Here is a 21,026-nt window from a genome sequence, read left to right as displayed (position 1 = left end):
GTATTGCTAATCCCATTCCTGTTGGCAGTGAACACAGAATTGCTCCTTAACAGCCCAGGACTGCAACAAACATCTGTAATGCTGAAGTTCCTTGGAGGCTGGAAGGAGGACACTGTTTTATCCTTGTTGCCCTCATCTCCAGCCACTCAAGCATTGACTGACCAAAAGGTTCCCTGTCCCCACTGCATCAATGCACCTCTGGAAAAAAGGTACAGCTGCTTTCTGACCACACACGACAGAAAACAGAGCTGGGAGAGTCGCCTGCCCCATCCCCAACTCAAAGGTTTGAACCAGTCAATCCATAACACCTCTGGAAGATCCAAACCTCTCCACTGTGTTTTAACCTCTTTAGAGTTAAAACTTCCCCCCATGCACATGGCAAAGGAGATCCAGGTCAAGCAAGTCTCCTGCATTTCCTGCCAAATCCACCAAAGAGCTTAAACAACCTGTTCTCTCTTCCTTCTCACGGCAGGCTCACGTGCTACAAGATTAATTCCCATCGGATTTTGATTTCTTTCTGAAGGAAAATGCTTTAAGTAGTTACAACAGCAAAACTGAAGTAGTATTAAGTAGAAAGGCTACAGCAATGACCAACTCATGGATAACCAAAGGGCTTCCATCCTTTGATTAACAAAAAGCCACTGATCCAAGACTTTTGCTTTATGCAACCTGGGAGGAAGTCCTGAATGAAAAGACACAGTCCCACCTCAGACTCTGCTGGCTAAGACACCTCCATAGGCAGAAATGCCTCCTAATCACTACCAGTCGTGCAGCTTAACCAAGCCAGTCTTCCTGCAGAGCAAGAAAATCCAAACCAGCGAGTTCCAAAGTCCCAAATAATCTCATCTCTTTACCCAATTAAAAGCAATGTTTTTGCATCTGTGAACTTGATTATCCCTAAGAAAGGTATGGTGGAGTTATTAATTGTGGCTATAATCAGTTTGGGGTTGTTTGTTGGTTGAATTTTTTTTTTTTGGCTTCTGAGACAAGTGTTTGTTCTTACAACTTGCATTTGTGAAGTCATTTTACTATCACAGAACACTCCAGGAAGCATTCCCTTCTCCAGCACTTTTGGAACACTTGTTTGCACAGTGATTAGCCCTGTGTGTTCACCACAAGCCTTCTCCTCCTCCCCAGCACCAATTTTATTACTCCTTGCTTTGTTTACTGCTCCCTGTACTGTCCTGGAGCCTTCAAAGAGGCTGCAGCGATTCAGTGAAATGCAGCCTGCCCTGATCTGTGCCATGACCCCACATTTTTCAGAGAAAAGGCTGATTTGCATCACTGGGTCACAATTAGGAATTACTTTTAATTACTTTTTTTTTTTTTTTAGCTACCTTTCAAAAGTTGCTCCTACCACCAGGAACCCAGCAGTGAGCTGGCCTCAAAGCCTCACACCACACTCACAGAGCTTTTATGTTCACATCCACCCACCCAGCCCCACGGATTAGCTGAGCAGTCAGTAAAAGGTTATGTACACCATGAAAAAAAAAAAAGCTTTCAGAGGCACCTACTGCAGATCTGATAAGCCAGAACCTACTTTCCTCCTTCCCAGGGTATACACAAATTAAGTAGAACCTTATCTGCTGGAAACACCACAACAGTCACATGTGCAGTAGCTGAGGTTCTCCAGGGTGACCTTAATTATTCCCTGATGTTCTGGAACAGAACTGGTCACTCTTCTGGTTTGGGGAGGGGAAAGGCTATTCCTGGCTGCTGTGGCCTCCTCCTGTTCCTCCACACCTCCACCCACCAAGAGATGAAAGAATCTGGTACCCTCCAGATCAGCTTAACTCATATTACTTTAATTATTCCGCCCCATACATCCCCTTCCAGCACCAGCAGGACAACCCTGCTATTATTACAACAGCTGTAACATAAAAGTAATAAAAAAATCAAGTTTGTTTCAGGAAGAATATTTACAGAAAATACAGCTGACTAATCCTCATGTATGTTTAACTTACGTAATGCGGGAAAACACACCTGAGCTGTGTTAACTTCACTCTACACAAAACGTTAAAGGATGCTCTTGGCTTGCAAATACCAAATGGATTGGGTAAGAGTTGCTTTTAATAAGCTTTATTTAACATCACACATCCAGCTTCCTCCAAGATTTCCAAAACTCTTTGCTATTTTGATAGTCTTCTCCTCACTGAAGGGAAAAGGAAGAAATTCTGGAGTAAGAAAATACAGAAGTAGCAGAAGCCAAAGTCCCCAAGTGAGGGGCACAGGAGTCAGGGCTTTACTACAGCAGCTACTTGGCACACAAGACCAGGGAGATCCAGTCAGGAATACAAAAGAGCTGGTGTTTCTTCTGGCCTGGGAGAAACTTTCTGCAGAAAATTCTTATTACTCTCCTTGATTTTTCTTAGCGAGTGGTTTGTTATTTGTCCCAGATTATTTTTTCTGGAAAATAACGCTGCTTTTGTTTTTTGTGAAATCAAAGACAGCTGTGTGAGTAGCACAAGAGTTTGATTAAAAGCTGACACTCTGGAAGAACCCAAGGAATATGCTGATGCAGCCTGCTGGAGCATCAGGATAAGCTTCAATTAAAGCAGTCAAATGACCTGACAGCTCCAAACAACTTCATAGCTAAAAACTCTCTGGGCAGGGATGACCTGAGTCTCACAACATAAAACACTGAAGTCATCCATAACCACGATATGATCAGGGGAAAAGAAAGGTAGCAACTTTAACAAAAACAAAACAAAACAAAACAAAAACAAAAAAAAAAAAATTAAGATATTATTATAGCAATTCCAGTGAAAGTAATATGCCAGTAGAGCATTAGAATGCAAGAGGTTTCCCTTCCAGAAAGCAAAGGGTAAGGAAACCTCTTCTTTCACATAATGATTTCCTTAACAATCCTTATTTCCAACATTTTACTGCTCCCCCCAGCATTCATTTTAACAAGGAGGCAATTTTATTCAGTGCTTTAAGCCCATCTCCAAAGCTGTCAGCTAAAACCATTCACGGCTGCAGAAAACCAGCACTGTTAGTGCACAGCAAAATACAGGGTATAAACTAATCAGGTTCATTTCAAAGCATGCCTTTTATTCCAGCTCAAGAGCACAAGAGGTGGGCAAAGCACCGTGTTCAGAGAATCCTCTTTCCAACCCTAAACCTCTCATAGCACGGAGGAAATGCTGCTCATCTGAGAGGGATCTATAATCTACCAAATGCCACTGGAATTGTTTGAGATGGAGTTTGGTTAAATACACACAGACACAGCAGAAAGCGAGATCTGACTTCCACTGCATTCAAAACAAGTCAGAAAAAAACCCCACAAAATCCCTTTCAAAGCAAAGCACTACACACAGCTGGGGTTTGGAGCACAGGAGGAAAGAAGGGAAGGAGGAAAAGTGTTGATCCACACCACCAGAGGCTCAGGAACCACACAGCTTTGTTTGGAAACTATTTACAAACTGCTTTTAAATATCAGATCAAGGAAAAGGCTGCAAGTCTCAAAATTGAGACAAATCAGACTTCATAGAGCATGCAAGGGGACAAGAGACCTCAAAACTCACCTGCCCCTGACATTCTGAACATTCTCCCAAACTATTTGTACTTCCCACAAGCTCAAAGGTGCAAAACCAAAGTGCTCAAATTTTAGCCTGAGGAATGAACAGCAATAACACCAATGTTACAGCTGAAACTGCGCTACATTAAACATTACGGAGAAACTACATTTCACTCAAAGGACCATTTGAGCCATTGAAAATAAAAAGCACAGTCCCAACAGTCATTTCCTAAGAAATCAAGTGCTTTCCCTAAAGCCCTATCAAGGACTATTTGATAGTTCACATTTCCATAAGAAAAGGTGATAGCTTTCTTATAACTTCAGTTCACCTCCAAATACAAGCAGTGGCAATGTCATTTTTGTGATTTCACAGACAGTGGAAGAAGTTCCAGGATGTCTGTTACAGCTTTTTCAAACACTCAAGCATGACAAGAATCTTCTTAGGTCGGTTTCAGTGCCATTTAGCACAGAGGAGGAGATAAAATTTGCATCCATTTTGTGAATATAGGTGATCTCACCAGCAGTGCACTGAATAGAAAGTGAGGCACTCAACTACTGCATTCTGAGCTGCAACATCCAAGTCTAATTCTATCAATTTTAACATTCCTTTTCGTTTCCCAGGGAAAAAGACACCCTTACAAATGCAACAGCTCCCAGTTCAACCCCAACTGCTGAACACAATCCCAAATATTTGCCTCAGAAAAAGAAAATAAAGAATTGGGTTTCCTTATTTGTAGCACTTGCAAGTCTTGCTGCCTCTGAACACAGCAGCTTCCTTAATATCACTGATCCTGCATTATATCAACTGCTCCTTGGCACAAGCTGTCAAAGGAAGATAATCTACTGCACTGCCTGCTCCTGGCACATTTAGAGTGGTAAGTAAAGAGAAAAAGCACAGAATTACCTTTCTGCCTGTTCTTGGTTACCGAGTGTGTTATGTGCCCTAAAATCCACACAGGATAAATTATTCTTCATACTCAGCCTGAAAGAACTACCTGAGACCTACTGGATCTGTGTGTGGACCGTAAATACAGGGGCATCACAGCACTGCTGTAACTGTGGGGGTTTTTAAAAAGTCTTAATAAACCAGAAATTACCAGTGCAGCAGTGCAGAGAGCTAGACTTCAATATATCTTCTTCAGACTTAAAACACACTGACAGCTTAGTAATTCACAGCAACCTTGGGTGTTTGCTTTTATCATAATCTATAACAAAGTTAATCAGACATCTCTAGGCAGGAAAAGATTTCTGCAAAGCCATTAAGTGTTTACTGCTGATCAGCAGAATGAATTCTGATCTGTGTACACCTTGGTGACAGAAAAGTCTTTCAGTTTCATACTTTGACCAACAGAATTTTGAGATTTTGCTTCCCTTGAGAGGCTCCCCAAAACGCTCCATAAAATAAACATTGACCTTTCACAGGCCTCAGAAAACACCACTTACTAAGAACAAATCAAAGCAACAGAAGTGATGAATTCCTAATGTTTTTTTTTCACATCCAAATGCTCAGGGAGTCTGATCTCTGAACAATCTCACTCCAGAGCATGTAGCAGTGCCTGAACAGGAGATCTTGCACTGCTGGGCTCTGCAGATGGGAAAGCATCTCCTCCTCACTGAACAGTTTTATGCAAGACAACCACACAAGGCTGTGTTTATACACAGATGCAAGCTCTGAAACTCTCAAGCCACACTGAAGGCTCTACAGCAGAGAAGTTTCCTTGAGCAAAAAATCTCACTCAGCTCATTGGCAGGGCTATTCCGAGCCTGCCTACTTCTGGTTACGCTCTGCAAGCTGAAGTTTCATTCCAACAGACATTTAGTAATGTGCACAAGTGGCACAATGGTTTGTAGAACAGAAAAATAAGTTTAAAACCATAGATAGTTCTACCTCTTTTTTTTTTTTTTTCCTTTGGAAATCCAGCTCTTTTTCTCTGCCAACACCCACAAAGACAGACAGAGTACTATTACTATTTTTGTTCACCGACTTTCAAGAAAACAAGCCACTCCATATGTTTCCCTCTATTGCTCCAGACTCCTTTGATTTTAAAGGCAAGAATGCCCTATGGGGCAAACCAGACCAAGAAAACAGAGGATCTGTTTAAAGCAGTGTTTCTCCAAGTACAGGCCATAATATCAAACAGCATTACAGGACTCAGAAGTAGCTTTTGCAAGCCAAATGGAAATTCAGCTGTGGAAATAAAGCTCATGAGCCCAAGACTGAAATTGGAAGTGCACTGCCCAGCAAAGCATGACTGCAGGAGCTGGTTCAGACACACAGAAATCAAGTAATTGATTACAGCTGCCTGGCTCGAGAGATTCCCTGCTGCCCTCAAGTTTTTATACCTGACATCACTCTCCATAAGGGCACCTTGGCAGTGCTGCACTGTTTCCAGCTGAAGAGGGGAGTGGTACAAAGCTAAAGAGCTCTGCAGCCACTGCAGCGCATGGGGATGTGCAAGACTCAGATTATGTCTGTACTATCTCGTTTTCATGAGGGTTTTGAAGGTACCAAATTCGTTCCTGTGCTCCCCTGCCCAGCTAAAGGTGCTGCATGTGCATTTCAGAACATAAACCACACCTTCCCTTGCTACTCTGTCAATTCTTTGGCATTATACCCATAGGAATATCTCTAAGGGTCTCCCACAACTGTTTTCCTTTCCTCCTACAGCCCTATCAAAAAAGAGCATTTGTAGAAATCTCTCTGGCTGCACCACCTTGAGGGGGAGCAGAAGATAAGAATGACATCCAGAAATACTCACAGCCCATCAGTTTGTTTCAGTATCTTTGTAAGACTCAGAAGCAAATCCCCTGGAACTGCCCATTATAAAGGAACAAGGCTGAAATCTACAGGAGAGCCATTCATGTCTGGACAAATCCCAAGTTTTTCCTTTCAGAGTTTTAGCCAAGGACAAAAATCCTCCACTCTGCTGTTTCACAACCACTAAGAAAATGAGACTTTCCACATCCAGAAAATTTAAATGTTTGAGTAACACAGAATACTATTCTTAGCTCTGAACTGAGCTCATACATGAGACAAAATATGAGGCTGCTAAACTACATGAGACATTGTTGACAACTCTCAAAGCAGTTTGAGGTTGTGTTTAAAATTACTCCAAACAGCTGTTTTTCCAAGAAAAGACAAAATTCAGAGTTTTTCTCTTCCACACCCAAACTTCTCCTACATCCACCCCTCAGTTACTTGGGGAAGCAGAACATTCGTGTCCATTCCCACTGACTCAAACTCGATATCCCAACACTGTTATTACCACTGCAGGCAGCAGAGGTGAAGCACTGGTAGTGACAAGGAGAACAATGAAAAAACAAGGAGTTTCATAAGCCAGGGAACCAGCAAAGCATGATTTCCTCTGGGTACATGTCTTGCAGTTGGATTCCTTCTTTGTCTACTGAGGTGACAGCTCCAATTGAAGCTTTTTCTCAGAGGTGAGAGTCAGCCACATGGATTCCCTGATGTCTAACAAGGAGGGGGGTGGGAATCTCATTCATCTTCCAGCCTTCTCCTCACCAGAGCTCAAACAGCATCGGGAAGCTGTGGAATAAAATCAGTTCAGTGACATCCTTCATTTCCAGTTACAGACTACAACCTCAGCTGTCACTACATCTCTCAGTAAATCACGGCGTATTCACCAGAGGCAGATGGAAAATGACTGGGACAGGGAGCCAGTGGTGCCAGCAGAGCTGAGGATTCAGTGTCCTCCTGCAAGAAAACTGCTTCACTCCAGCTGTGGCATCATCACCATCTCAAAACTAACTGTTTGCTCTGTCCTAACAGCAGATCCTTAAACAGCTTATCCCACACCACAAACACCAGCAGTTCTAGAGGCTACAAGCAGTTATAACCATCACTGTGAAACAAGCACCTGGTTAGAACTTCTCCAGATTTTAACCAGGATTTGTTTATTCCAAGACAAACTGCCCATCTGAACAGTCATCATCTGGGTTCTGTTCTTCCAAAACAAACAACAAATAAGGAAACTAAAAGGTACTGTCAAATTCTGCTTGCTATACCACATTTTTTAAATTTTGACAAATTTTTGACAAATCACACTGCATAGGTTTGTACATCAAATAAACTCCATCTTTCTCCAAATACAGAGTAAAGTCTAGGAAGAGAAGCAGGAAGAAAATGACTCACATTCACTTACACAAGCTCCACTCAGTTCATACACAAGTAAGAATGTGCAGGAGGTGGGAGAACATTCCTTTGTACTCGTGGATACAATAAATGAGTTGTTTTTACAAATGAATACACTTATTTTCTGGATATTAAAGAGCACTATACATTCTTATCTCTTTTAGTTTAACTCAGCTAAGTCTTTTAGTCTCCTGACTTAGGCATGACAAACTGATCTTTAATGCATTTCTCAATCTCTGCACAGCACAAAGCATCCCACTTTTACCACCAGACACATTCATAACTAATTTCATCCGTTCACAAAAGTGAGACAGCTGCTTTTTCTCAACTGTCATCTCTGCCCAAAACTTACAAATAAGCCCATACTCCTTCTGGCTTGGATCTGAATAGAGTCTGCAACTGGACCCCAGCCAACCCCAAATCCAGTTCCTTCCTTCCCACCCTGCACTGGCTACAGAATGCCCAGAGGTGAAAGAGCAAATCACTTTTGCCTCAAGAGTCTGCTTACCCTTTGACAAAATATCATTTCACCATTGTTCTCTCTACACCAAGAGATTTCCAGTAGGTAAAGCCGTAACATAAACCAGTCTCCTCCAAAGAGTTGAAGATGCAAACCAGCCGTATGTGATCAGAGGCCAATTCCTGAGCTGAGTTTGAAGCCACAGTGCACATAATAAACTAGGAGGGGGTACACAGAGCTTGACTTAGACCCAGTTAATCACTTAAACCCTGGCTTTGCTTACAGAGGGAACTGTACTTGCTGTAGTCCTCCTGCATCCTTACATGGACAGCTATTTGCTGGGTAACACCAGTCTCTGCACGCTGGAAACTCCAAACTTGCAATAAAACTGGATATATGGCACTCCAGTTCTGCAGCTGGAAGGGGGATTGCACAACCAGAGATAAGGCACAGCTAAGCAATCAATGGAGCTCCAGCACTTTGTGCTCAAACATGGAAAAAGGCACCAAACCCAAGTCAAAAGTTAAAGCCCTTTTGCTCTGACAGCAAGCAGACTGTGAGAATACTGGAAAAAACCCAGCTTAGTTATCTTACATAGGCAAAAGGAACATATCTAGAGATTTTGGGAAAGCTCCATCAAAGTCTTTTAAATGAGTCCAGGGACTCATGACCAAAAAGGGTAGAAAAGAACATTTGGGTATTAAGAAAACATCTGTGGAAATTACAGGGAAAAAAATTCACAGTGCACATCCCTAAAACCAAACAAGCAGCTTACAGTCTCTACCCTGGCACCTTGAACAAGGCATCTCACCTGGGGAACAGATCTGAGCACAGTCAGTAAGACCAAAGCACTGCAGCTTCCACGGCCACTGCCCATGGAGGGAGATCCTACAACCTCCCACAATGTCAGCGCCATCCCAAGGGCTGCTGCATCACCAGAGGTGTCATGAGGCATCTCTCATTCTTTTCATTCTTCCAGTGAAGCCCAGCCTAAAACAAAGGTGGAGTAAAAAACCACGCAAGGTTTGACCACTTGGCTGTTGCCAAACTTCCTTCTCCAGTTTTTGCTCTGATGAAAAGTTACTCAGCTGCTCATTTGAACCAACACCTGCCTCCTCATAGATCTGCCCCAACACCAAATCATTCCATTTGCTTAATTTGCCGGTAGTTTTTTGGCAAAAGCCACCAAGGTACTGACAGCCCACTTTTAATTAATTAAATCTTCTGGCAGAGTCAGATGAGGAAACACTTATGAAGAGTTTCTCTGTACTGCAGACCTGCAGCAGGGCACTGCCACCTCTCCCATCACACACGAGGTTCTGGAACGGGACTTCTGCCCACTGCCCAGCACAGAAAGCCACACACCAAACTCATGAATCAAAACTCACTCCCTAATGCACTGAGAAACTACTCCAGCAAATTTTAACACTCAGAATGCAATTCAAAGCAAGTATTGCAGGTATGTTAGCAGGAAGGTTAGGGCACAAGGCACAAGGTAATGAATCCTATCAAATCTGAAAGATTCTTCTTCAACACCGAAATGATTTTGAATCCAAGTATTGAGCTGCACAGCTATTTGCTCTCAGAGGTCAAACACACACTAGGAGAAAGGCAAGTTGAAAGTACAGCAACATTTTGGTATATTAGCCAATGTTCCATAAAAAACACAGTCAATCTGTGAGGTGCTGAACCCTGGCACAGGATGTGCTGGGCAGCAGGGACCACGCAGCCCTCGCTATCTTTCACCAGCACAGCCCCTCCTGTGAAAGGAGGACACACACACACACACTACTCCTGTTTCAAAGGCTGTGCCTCCACCAGCACTAAATCAGACACCAACAATCAAAATGAATTCATGCTGCTGCACATGAAGAAATACAGCTGTGCTTATATCAAAGTTTCAGCCCATTAACTTCTGTGTCCAGACTAAACAGTTCTTTCACTCTTCCTAGGGGCACGTGCTCCAGGGTTTGCACATTTGGTTTCAAGTTTATTTATAACAGGCAAGCAGAGATTTAAAGTTTTATTCACTTCAATTTGTTTAGCTTCATACAGTGACTAATTGTCTTCTCAGTCAGTCCCACTCTGTCCTCACCCATGACATTTCCGTGCCTTAAGAGGATACACCTTAGAAGTGTAAAGCCAACCTGTTTGTTGAGGCATTACTAAAGCCAGCCAGTTTGAAAAATAAAATTGTTTCATAACAGCTTATGAACTGGATTCTAAATTAAAGACAGCACACATTTCTGAGTAATTTGAAACCCCACTAAACACATCATTACATTTCTAAGTGCTTAAAAAAAGTTTAAAAGCGTTCCTCAAAAAGAAGGACTGATAACTTTTTGCCCTCGATTCCTTGAATGTAAAGAGAAAAGAAAAAAAATTTTGCAACAAAAGGGGTCAGTTAACATTACAGTATTCAACGAGATGACTACAATGCTTCTTGGCCTTCTCCTTCCTAACTTTTCTTGCCCGTCCCCACTACTTCGGGGAGGCAGCAGAACATTTTATTAGACATTTTACACAGCACTTGACTCACTGTGCAGCTGCCTGCCAGCACCTCTGGTAAATACAATTAGTTGCTCCACAGCAATGCAGCTATATCATAGTTAATATGAGCAATAAATATGACAGAAGAACACCAGGTCTTTATTGACAGACATTCAGCGAGGGCAGGTGTGGCCTTTGTGTAAATTTCCTAGAAAAGGAAGCCTTGTGCTATTCAGATTAGGTACAGCCCACATCTACTCCATCCTCCCTGAAACACGAGTTGTACCTACAGTGAGGTCAGTGTGCAATATTAAAAATTATGCTGTTAAATGACCTGAAGTAAATCACTTCCAGAAGCACAAAACATAGCTAGTTGGCTTGCTTTCCTTCTTTTGAACAGAAAGAAACTGCTGTTGAAAGCAGAATGCCTGAACAGGTCCTTCAGTTTATCAGCACCTTCATATCATTCCTCATCAAACAGAGCTCATCTCCAAACCACTTTGCTTTTAACACAACAAACTCTTCAGCTTTGCAGACATTGCCTGTATCCATTTTCACAACTGCTGCCCATAATGTGCTCCCTCCAGATGACATTTCTGTTGTGAAACAGAGGAAAGCTTTTAGCTGAATTACTCTCTCTTCTCCATGAGCCAATAACTGCTGCACTGCCCAGCTGTGCCTGTGCTTCCCAGTGACCTCACACGAGGACTTCCAAGGCTGGAATATGAAGAACTGAGTGAAACTTCATTGCCAAACAGCTGATACTTGCTATTTTTAGGAACAGAGGTTATACTAATCACAACGAGTAACTGCAGAAGCATTGTCTTGATGAAGACAACGCGAGTCCAGTGTCGCCTTGTTCACACATCACTCATAACCCCATCACAATAAAATGCTGCATCCTCCTGCCACAGGGCCCCTCAGTGACAAGTCTTCAAACACCAAATATTTTAAACTGCTGAAGTTTCACTGTACAGGGCTTTCCTACAAGGACTATCTTCCTGAATCCTAAGATCTTCTAACTCAAGCCAACAAGTGCTGTTTGTGGGAAGGGCAGGAGAGATGTTTAATCCTAGACTAACCAAGGACAGGTTACTCTTAGTGCTGCATTCCCAGCACCACGATGCCTTACTCAGACTGTAAGAAAACCCTCCAGACAGTTTGCTGCCTGCTGTCCTCCCCTGCTCTTTGTTTGGTTTTAAATCATTATTCACTCATCAACACTGCAGGGACCCAGGGAGAGTATTTGCACAGGAGGTCACGTTACAAGGTCAGACAGAGCAGTGAGCACAGAGAGGGCACAGCTGCTGGTGCAGAGGGTGCTCGGGGCTGCAGCACAGCCCAGGGGCTGGGACAGCCCTGCTCCTGCCCTCAGAGCTCACTAATCTCTGCTTTGGAACCCCCACTGCTCTCGACTGTACTCTTTGCTTAACACGAGCACCAAGACTATTCCAGGCTAGCAAGTAATAGGATTAAAGCAGTCTAATCCCAGATGTTACTTACAGTTTGTCAGACAAGTCACAAATTGGTCCCCCAAAGTACAGAGATGTCACTGTGAACTCAAGACCCAGGACTAACCTGCATAAAGCTACACCAGGAGACGCCTAAAAACAACTAAAATGCAAAGATAATGGAGCCATAAAATTCTGAACTGCATCTTATCAAGAGGGAAACAAGCCCTCTAAAGGAAAGGCAGGACCCCCTCGACATATTGGTCTACACAGGTGAAGTGAAAAATGCAAGGGCACCATTTGGTGATGTCTTTATGAAACAAACCAAATGAGCAGCTTTGCCTCAGAAGCCTCTGGAAGCAGGCACAGTCTCTATGCCAGCATCCTCATTCCTGTCCCTCAAGGTCTAAACTCGTGACAAGTCACATGCAAGCTTCCAGTGGTGACCTTGGGACAGAGCGAGAATAAACATAAGGATTTCTGTTGATAAAAGAAAAAGCATCCTCAACACAGATGAGATTTAGGGTATCAAACAGCAAAGGCAAAAAAGGATTTGAGAGCACAAAGTACACTGGAAACCAGCTCGAGATCCTGCTTCAAGCTGGGAGCTTAGACCAAATCCTCCTCTGCTTCACTTGCCTTGCTGACCACAGGACAAATAAGCCACAAGTATGACAGTGCAGAATAACCAGACACAGCTGAGGTGACACCACAAGAAGCATTAAAACTGCAACTTAACTCCAGAGGAGTCATCTTTGGAAGGTTCCACAGCCACACCAGTCCCAAGCTCAGGACAAACTGAGAACCAAAGGCTGAGCAGACAATACCAACAGGAAACACAACACTCCTGCAGGACTTTGCAAACAGCTGTAAAACTTCTCTGCTGGCACTCTGAACCAACAAACCCCACCTAGAGCAAGGCACAGGCTCAGTACTTGCTCACACACCTCATTAGGGTACAGAAGAAGAAGGTTGTTATCTTCAAGTATCAAGTTTATACCTTCTGTCACTACTGAGCAAGTCAGAGAGCAGCATTAGTTCTCTAAGTATAAACCAGCCATAATTTCAGCTTGAACTGGATAATAAAAAGTTCCTGACTTCTCATGAAAAATCTGTTCTCAGGCAACCATGTAATCACAGTCAAAGAACAGCCTGCTTTTAAGAAGGAACATGAAATAGCAGAAGAAAGATACTGCTTTCAGCAACAAAAAACAAACCTTAACAGCCTAGAAAGTAATTTCTTGGTTTATATGCATATTTTAAAGTAGAACCAAGTGGACTGCTGCAGTATTTACCCATTTACAAATTTCAGCTGAAAATGGAAAACTATTCATCCCTGATTCTGCCAGGACTGAAGAGGAACAGCTACTTGGTTCTACTCAAGAAGTGCATCAAAGGCAAAGTCCTACATTTCCCAGACTTGTTTATTCAGAGTAGACTGTTTTCCATATTTTAAGGAAAAAATCCTGAGTCTTTCACTTCCCCATGTGTGACCTCCTGCCTGTACACACCAAGGGGATTAGTTTAACTTCCAGAATGCACTCAGTTTCCTTTTTATAACAAACATTAAACATGCAGACGTTTGATGCTGTGATTTGCTTCAATAAACATAGATTTTAGAGTCTGACGTTTCTGCTCTCTGATTTTACACTGGTACTGAGATGTTGTGAATAAAGCCTACAGCTGGATACAAATCTGCACTCTGAGAAAGTCAAAAGTACTCCAAGGAATAGGATAACTGCACAAAACCAACTCAAGTATGTTTTCTTTCTTAGCTTAAATGAAGCAAAACGTTTGCTCTCTCCAGCCACACACAAGCTTTCAAAAAAAAAAAAAAAAATCCACAGACCTTTCCTCAGATATAATCCTTTCCACTGTTTTCCTACACTGCAGTTAATGTTCTATTCAGACACAATTCTGGTGTTTTATTAATTGCACTGCAAGTTCTGGTCACTGACCCTGATCACATTTGCAATATGCACATATAAGATCCACCATAAACTCAGCACAAGACATAAAGGTCTCCAAGAAGCCACTGGCAATATAAAAAACCACCCCAAAATCGGTTTCCCCAGAACAGCAGCCTTGCAGCTATGACTGCTGGAGCCAATGATTCTCAGAGAATCATGACCTTGAACACATTTAACTGCTGGCTCCCATTATGTGCTACAGTCACTCCTTTAAATGAAACCTAAAGTACATTTTCAAATAAGGCTTAAAAGCAGAACTCGAGTCACCTAAGCAGTTCCACCAATATATCTACAGCAGATAGTGCAGAAAATCACCAAGTCATTAAACCAAGCCTCAGGCTGGTATCAGACAGCAAATCCATCTATGTGCAAACTAAGTCCCCAGTTTAATTCCACAGGCAGGAGGACTCTCCCTCCTCCTTCAGTCCATGCACAGAAGCAAACAGAACTCAAGGACAAGCAGAGATCTCACGCTGCATCTGCATTTGTCAACACCACTGGGAACCTGCACTGGCTTCTTCCTGAACTGCACAGCAAGAGATGAACAAGAGTTATGTGAAAAGCCAGACAGGTAAGCTAAAAAAAAATAGAAATGCAGACAGGTTAAGTTAAAAAATGGAAATGTGTTTATAAGCAGAAGACACTCAAACTTTATTTACCCTGCAAGGAGGTGGTGCCAGTGGGAACTTTGATCAGTCAGAAAAAGCTAGTATGAAAAATAGGAATTAAAAAATGCATGTCCCTTCAGATTAACACAAAAAGACTGTTTCAGATCTAAACTTGCTTCAAGTATAAAGTGGCCCATCAACGAGAAGATCTTCTGAAAAATTACCAGAAAATGTATGACTGTAAACACGAGAATTTTTGCAGAATCCTGGAATGGTTTGGGTTGGAAGAGACCTTAAAGACCATTCAGTTCCAACCCCCTGCTATGGGTAGGGGCATCTTCCACTAGACCAGGTTACTCCAAGACCTTATTCTTTTATTCTACTTTCTCAAAATGTTAAATTTAAGGAAAACTGCAGCCTGTTTATTCAAGGAGACCCAAGAGTCCACATTAAACAATGCTCACATAACAACTCACAGTGGCTTCCTTCAGCACTGAAGCCTCCAAATTAACCAATTCAATTATTTTTATGGAAAAGTTACCCATAAAATGTTGACAGCAATTTCAAAGTGACTACTGTAACAACACTGAGGGACAGCCCTTAGAGTTTTGCCTGGTTAAATTAAATAAATGCATTAGATACTGCAAAGTCTGTACAACAAAGTTTTCCTCAGCTGAGGATGCATCAGGCTGCACCTCCTTGCTAAGAAATAGCAAACACCCAGAAAGCCTTTGCTTAATAAGGAATATTCCATTTACACGCACACAACTACCAGAAACCACGTCCAAAATCCACATTTAATGTCAGGTACAAATCTTTCACTGCTCCACAACTCAGCCACTGACTACAGTTCGTGTCTCTCTGCTGTTCCTCCTTCAATTTACCACATTTTAATCAAGTGACTTTCCTGAGAGGTCACAGCTGCCCATCCCCACCCTGCAGTCCCAAAGGACATTTAAGGCCACTGACACTGCCCTCAGTGACAGTCCCCCCCTGCAGTCACCCCAGGGATCAGCTCCTTCACGCCTCCAGCAGAGTAATTTATACTGGAATAAAGTCTTCAGGGCACAATTCAAAGTTAGGGGACAAAGGGGCTGGGATATGCACCTCGAAACATTAACAAGACACCAGGTAAGTCAAACAAAAGCTACTGACAAAGGCAGTAATAAACACCCTGACACTATTCAGGTACTTGGTACTGCATTCAGCATCTCCTGAAATCCCTCCAGCCCCACACAGTTCCAAGAAATATATAATGAGCCATTACTTTGACAGGACTTCAAACAAAGCTGCTTTCTTGTTGGTTTTTTTTTTTTTTTTTTCCTTCAAAAAGAATTAGAATATGAATGTTTTCTGCTTCACCAAGAAATCCAGAGCCTTTTGTGAGCAGATGATGCTACGAGCAGATGTACACAAGCAGATCCACAATAAAGCAGATGATCTCTTCTTTACCAGCCATCTTGACCTGTCTGGCTCGATTTACATAAACTGTTTCTATTCACTACAACATTGATTATGTAAACCTCGGCAAAACCTTAACCAAACACACGCTGCCACATCACTGCCAGCACAGACGCTGCACAGTGTTATTAGAAATTGTGTTTGCTGCACCGACCGACACCAAACGCCTCGGGATTTACTGGGGCTCACACACACTTAAGGCTCAGACTGAACAATCACAACTATTGCCACACAAAAAAGGAACGTGCCCTGCTGGAAGAGCCACCTCCTGCCAAAAAAAAAAAAAACAAACCCCACCTTTCCCTCGATTTAAAGGTCAAGGTACAGCAACCCCACTTTAATAATGCTAAGGCAGAGTGAAATCAAAAAGATAAAGGGAAAGTTTTGTCATCTTAAAAAAACAGGAGCTCAGCAGTTTGCCAGGTATGCCAATTCCTTTGTTCATCATCCTTTTCACCACCTAATTTAAAAGTCTCACAGTTCAAGACACAAGTTATTCATCAACATCACAATCAAGGCTTTTTTTTAAAAAAAAAAAAAAAAAAAAAAAAAAAAAAAAAACAACCCACACAGTGTCTCAAAACAGCTTTTTCTTCCTTTTTTTTTTTTTTTTAATCTAGCTGCGAGGCTGTGCTATCAATTTTAATCAGGCAGTTGTAACAGGAGCTGCAACACTACGCTTCTGCTGCTCCCCAGGTCTCAGTTTCACTACAGGGAGGAGAACAGATTTACATTGTCTTATTTAAATGAAACTCCAGATTACAAGATTTTCATACCAAACAGGTACTAAGCGGGTTTTTTTAGCATATTGAACAGCTTAAGCTGTTCCAAGAGTTCCTAGTCACAAACGTTGAGTCACCAAAGAGAAGAGAGGGACGTTTGCATTATTTGTGGCATTACAAACAACATTTGAGACGCCTCTGACAGGACACGCAGCAACGAACTCCTGAAGTGACAAATGGGTCTTGAAACAACAATCACAATCAGCCTAAAAAATTTAAAACTACAGATACTGAAGTCATGAGATTTCTTGGACTGCTTCCATCACACCTACCTACCCCTACACCACACAGTGTGAGCAGGGACAGGCAATGCCCCATTGTCTGAGAGCAGCCACAGACACTCAGCTCCTGTGCTCAGACTCCTTGTCCCTGGCTGCACTGCAGGGACAGCATCTCCTGGCATTTCCACTACATCTCATACCTAAGATGCAACCTCAGGAGTTTTAGAGAACAGCTGAAGCTCAAACAGGACCTAAACTCAGCCGTGTACGTTTTATTTAGATTTTATTGGCATGTTTCAACACACACACACGGTGAAGATCAAGAGCCCAGCAGAACCGATAAGCCGAGATCAATGAGTCCCCATATTAAAGGCAAAGCGCACCAGACTTTGCCAGGTTAAGATCAGAGCCAAAACATTTCATACTTCTTGCACTTTCAACTGCTGCTAAAAATAGTAAAGCAACAGAAAGGAAAACGCTTCCAGCTGTGCACAAAGAGCCTCTGCAGCACAACATCAATTTATGCACTCTAATTTAATTAAAGATTCTGCATTATACTACGACTTTATTGTCAGAGACAGTGTTGCACGGCTGAGCTCACCCTGAAAACAGTAAGAATGTTTCTTTATTAAATTCAGCGTGATTATGGGTATTTCTCACAAATCGAGGGACTTAAATTCAAGGATTTCAAGTGCCAGCTACGCCACAACGTTCGTGACAAGCAGCTGTGTTCTATTCCACGGTAAAACTGCATCTTGACCCAGCCTCGTGACAGGAAACATTGAGCATCCCTTAAGGAAAAAAAAAGATGCACTATTGGATGTGAGCACCTTGTTCAAACAGTTCTTCTGCAAAGGTGAAGGCGGCTCTTTAGGAAAGGACCAAAAAAAAATATTTTTTTTTCAAGAAACCACAACAGGGTTTTTCTACGACCTTGCAGCAAATATGTACCAGATTCTGGAGCGGGGGGGAGAGGCTGTGACTGTGCTGCTTCTCGCCTGACTCTGTTGTGTTCGGCACTGAAAAATCACCCCATTAACCACACGTTACCAGGTATTAAACTACCGAAATTAAGCATCTCTCCCGAGGTCGGCGAGGGCTCTCAGCAAGAGCGGCTTTAGACGCTTCTCCCTCTTCTGTTTCCGCGGCGCTCAGCAGAGCGGCTGCGGGCTTTAACAGCAGGGCAGCAGCGTAATGCCAAGCGGATTACTTTAAGATCCATATCAAGCCGAGAAAATAAACATTTCCAGGACGAATCTGAATATAAGTGCTTCACCCCCCCTCCTCGTTCCGAAGGCATCTCTCTCCCCCTGCCATCGGCAAGGAGGACGCGTCTCCCGGAGCCGGCGGGGCCCGCAGCGGGGATCCGGGGGGGGTTGTGTGCCATAATAACCCCCCGTAACCCCCGGCCCCCAAAGAAGTTTTTTTCCCCAGACCCGCCGCGATCTCCGTGCCTGAGAGAGGCCAGACCCCACTCTGTCTGTCCGTCTGTCCGTCCGGCAGCGGGACCCCGCAAGGGCCGCGCCGCAAGGGCCCCTCCGGCGGCGGGACCTCCATCCATCCATGTATCCATGTATCCATCCATCCATCCATCCATCCCGGCTCCTCTGGGGCAGCAGGCCCCGCTCCCTCCCGCCCCGCTCCCCCCCCGGCCCCGGGACCCGCAACGGCCGCGCCGCGCGCCCCGTCAGGCGCCGGGACCTTCCCCCGCTCACTCCTGCCCACCCCGATCCATCCCGCCCTGCTCCCCTCAGGCAACGAGACCCCCCCATTCCATCCCATCCATCCTTCCCTGCTCCTCTCGGGCACACCGGGACCTCCCCTCCCCTCCGTGGATCCCTCAGGCACCGGGATCCCCCCCACTCCAGCGGCCGCGCCGCGCTCTCGGCCGGCGGGAAGGCGGGAAGCGCCACGCGCCCCCTCCACCTCCGAGCACAGCGGGGACGGGGCCGAGGCTGAACTGGAGGCTGCGAGCGGGGCAGCCCCCGCCGCTCCCGGGATCACTGCGCTTCTCCCTCCCCAGCCCCGCTCCGCTCTCCAGAGCCCCTGCCCAGCGCTTACCCCAGCACCACCAGCTCCCCGTACTTGACGGGCTCCTTGTTCAGCGCGCACAGCTCCTCCTGGCTAGGGGAAAACATGAGGCCGCCGCTGTGGTAGCACCGGCCGCCCCCGTCCCAGCCGCCGCCGCCGCGGGGGCGCGTCCCGAGCGGGCTCCGCTCCGCTCTGCGCCGCCGGCCCCCGGCAACGGCCACTACACCGCGGGGGGGGCGGGGGGCGGAGCCTCGGGGGGGAACGGACCAACCCGCCGCGGTGGGGGGGAAGGAGGAGCGAACCGGCGCTGTCCCCCCCCCGCGAGGCTGAGAGTGGCCCCGCCCTCCCCGCGCCCATTAACTGCCGGCGGGCGGGGCGGGGCTGGGCGTGGGTTGGTTCCGCCCATTCCCGCGCGGCGCGCCCCCCCCCCGGCGCGGGCGGCAGTGGTACGGCCCGGCCGTGTTATGTAAACATAGAGTAAAGGGGACCCGGCCGCTCTTAAAGGGGCCGCGCACTGGCGGCCGCGGCTCGGGGTCACCTCGGGGGGCTGTGGGTCACCTCGGGGGGCTGTGGGTCACCTCAGCCGGGGTTCCACATCACCTCTGTGGGGTGTGTCCGGATCCACGGGGCCACAGCTGCCCCAGGTTCGGGTCACTGCAGGGCCACGTCACCTCTTGTCTGGGATGGGGGTCCGGGATCAGCTCCCCGGGGCTGTGGAGGTCTGTGGGGAGGCCCCGGGTCACCTCCTGCCCCACAGGGAGGGCTCGGCCACCCCCCGCCCCCTGCACCCTCCATGGGGTCACCATCAGTCTGTGCCCTCATGGTGCTCTCCGGTCCCATGGCCTGTCTCCCATCCCTGGAGGTGGCAGGAGCCGTGGAGCCAAAATTCCAGCCTCTTGTGTCCACTGTCTTCCTCTGAGGGGACAGAAATTCCCGAACCCCCTTTGTTCTTTACTGGCCTTTCAGGTCCTTCTCAACTCAATCCATTTACGACTTCCAAGGAATTTTTTTTTCTGCCTTGGTGTCTCCCCCACCACCATCCCCTTATCTCCTCCTTTGTCCTCCCCACCTGACTAAAGCCCAAAGCCAACAAAGATTGGCTTGATGTTAATCCGTGTTCAGGATAGAAATTCTCATTAGCTGATTGTCGTGGTTTGAAAGCAAAATGAGTAAGAGGCTCCAAGTCAGAAATACAATTTAATAAGAAGAAAGGTAAAAAAAGTAAAATAAAATAAAATAAATGCAATAACACAAAAGAGCACTGACAGAGTCAGAATACAACCTGAGCAGGGTGGTGGAAGCAGTCCAGGTGAGGGGCTCTTCCTGAAGCAGTGATCCCACAGAAAGGTCTGGGAGCTCTGCTCCTCTGGGAATCCAGTGGCTCAGGGCTGCTTGTCCTGTCCCAAATCCCAGATTCTCTCCAGGTGGGAATGCTTGGCTCCTCCCCCTGGGCATTGGGAGCATCTCCCAATGGGATGAGGAGTCGTGCAGTGGCTCCTTGATGGCCCATTAAACAGAGATAACTCCTGGAGGGAGTTCCCTGTGAGTCCTGGGCAAGGCATTGATGGGCCATGAGCAGAAGAGCCCAAAGGAGGGGCCTGGGAAAACACTGCCCCACCTGGTTTAACAGTTCATGAAGATGGTGATAGAATAAACACTTTTTGTACATCCTACACTACAACTCAGGACACTGATACTTAAACCTTCCAGCCCATTATCAAAGACAAAATGGGAGCATCCACCTTCCCTGAGGACCATCCTTGGGACTGGCACAGTCACACTCAGGTTCCAGCTCCTCCTGCTCAAAGCTTTCCCTCTGCCAGGAGTTGTATTTAGCTATTAATTTTAGGTGGTAATATTATTTTTCTGTCGTTCTGGT

General features: G+C 45.2%; 1 protein-coding gene across 3 annotated transcripts in view; it reads right to left on the bottom strand.

Annotated features, from left to right (window-relative positions):
* The window catches only part of PELI2 (pellino E3 ubiquitin protein ligase family member 2), a 64,814-nt gene extending 45,504 nt beyond the window's left edge, over positions 1–19,310 (bottom strand). For all 3 annotated transcript variants that reach the window (XM_083863727.1, XM_083863728.1, XM_083863729.1), the window contains exon 1: positions 19,178–19,310. In XM_083863727.1, coding sequence (XP_083719853.1) covers positions 19,178–19,254 — 77 coding nt within the window. In that variant the 5' untranslated portion in view covers positions 19,255–19,310. The remainder of the gene's footprint in view (positions 1–19,177) is intronic.
* Positions 19,311–21,026: the final 1,716 nt, after the last annotated feature.

Source organism: Zosterops lateralis, assembly GCF_965231275.1.
Source record: "Zosterops lateralis genome assembly, chromosome: 6".
Lineage (NCBI taxonomy): Eukaryota > Metazoa > Chordata > Aves > Passeriformes > Zosteropidae > Zosterops > Zosterops lateralis.
This window is presented reverse-complemented; position numbering and strand designations above follow the sequence as displayed.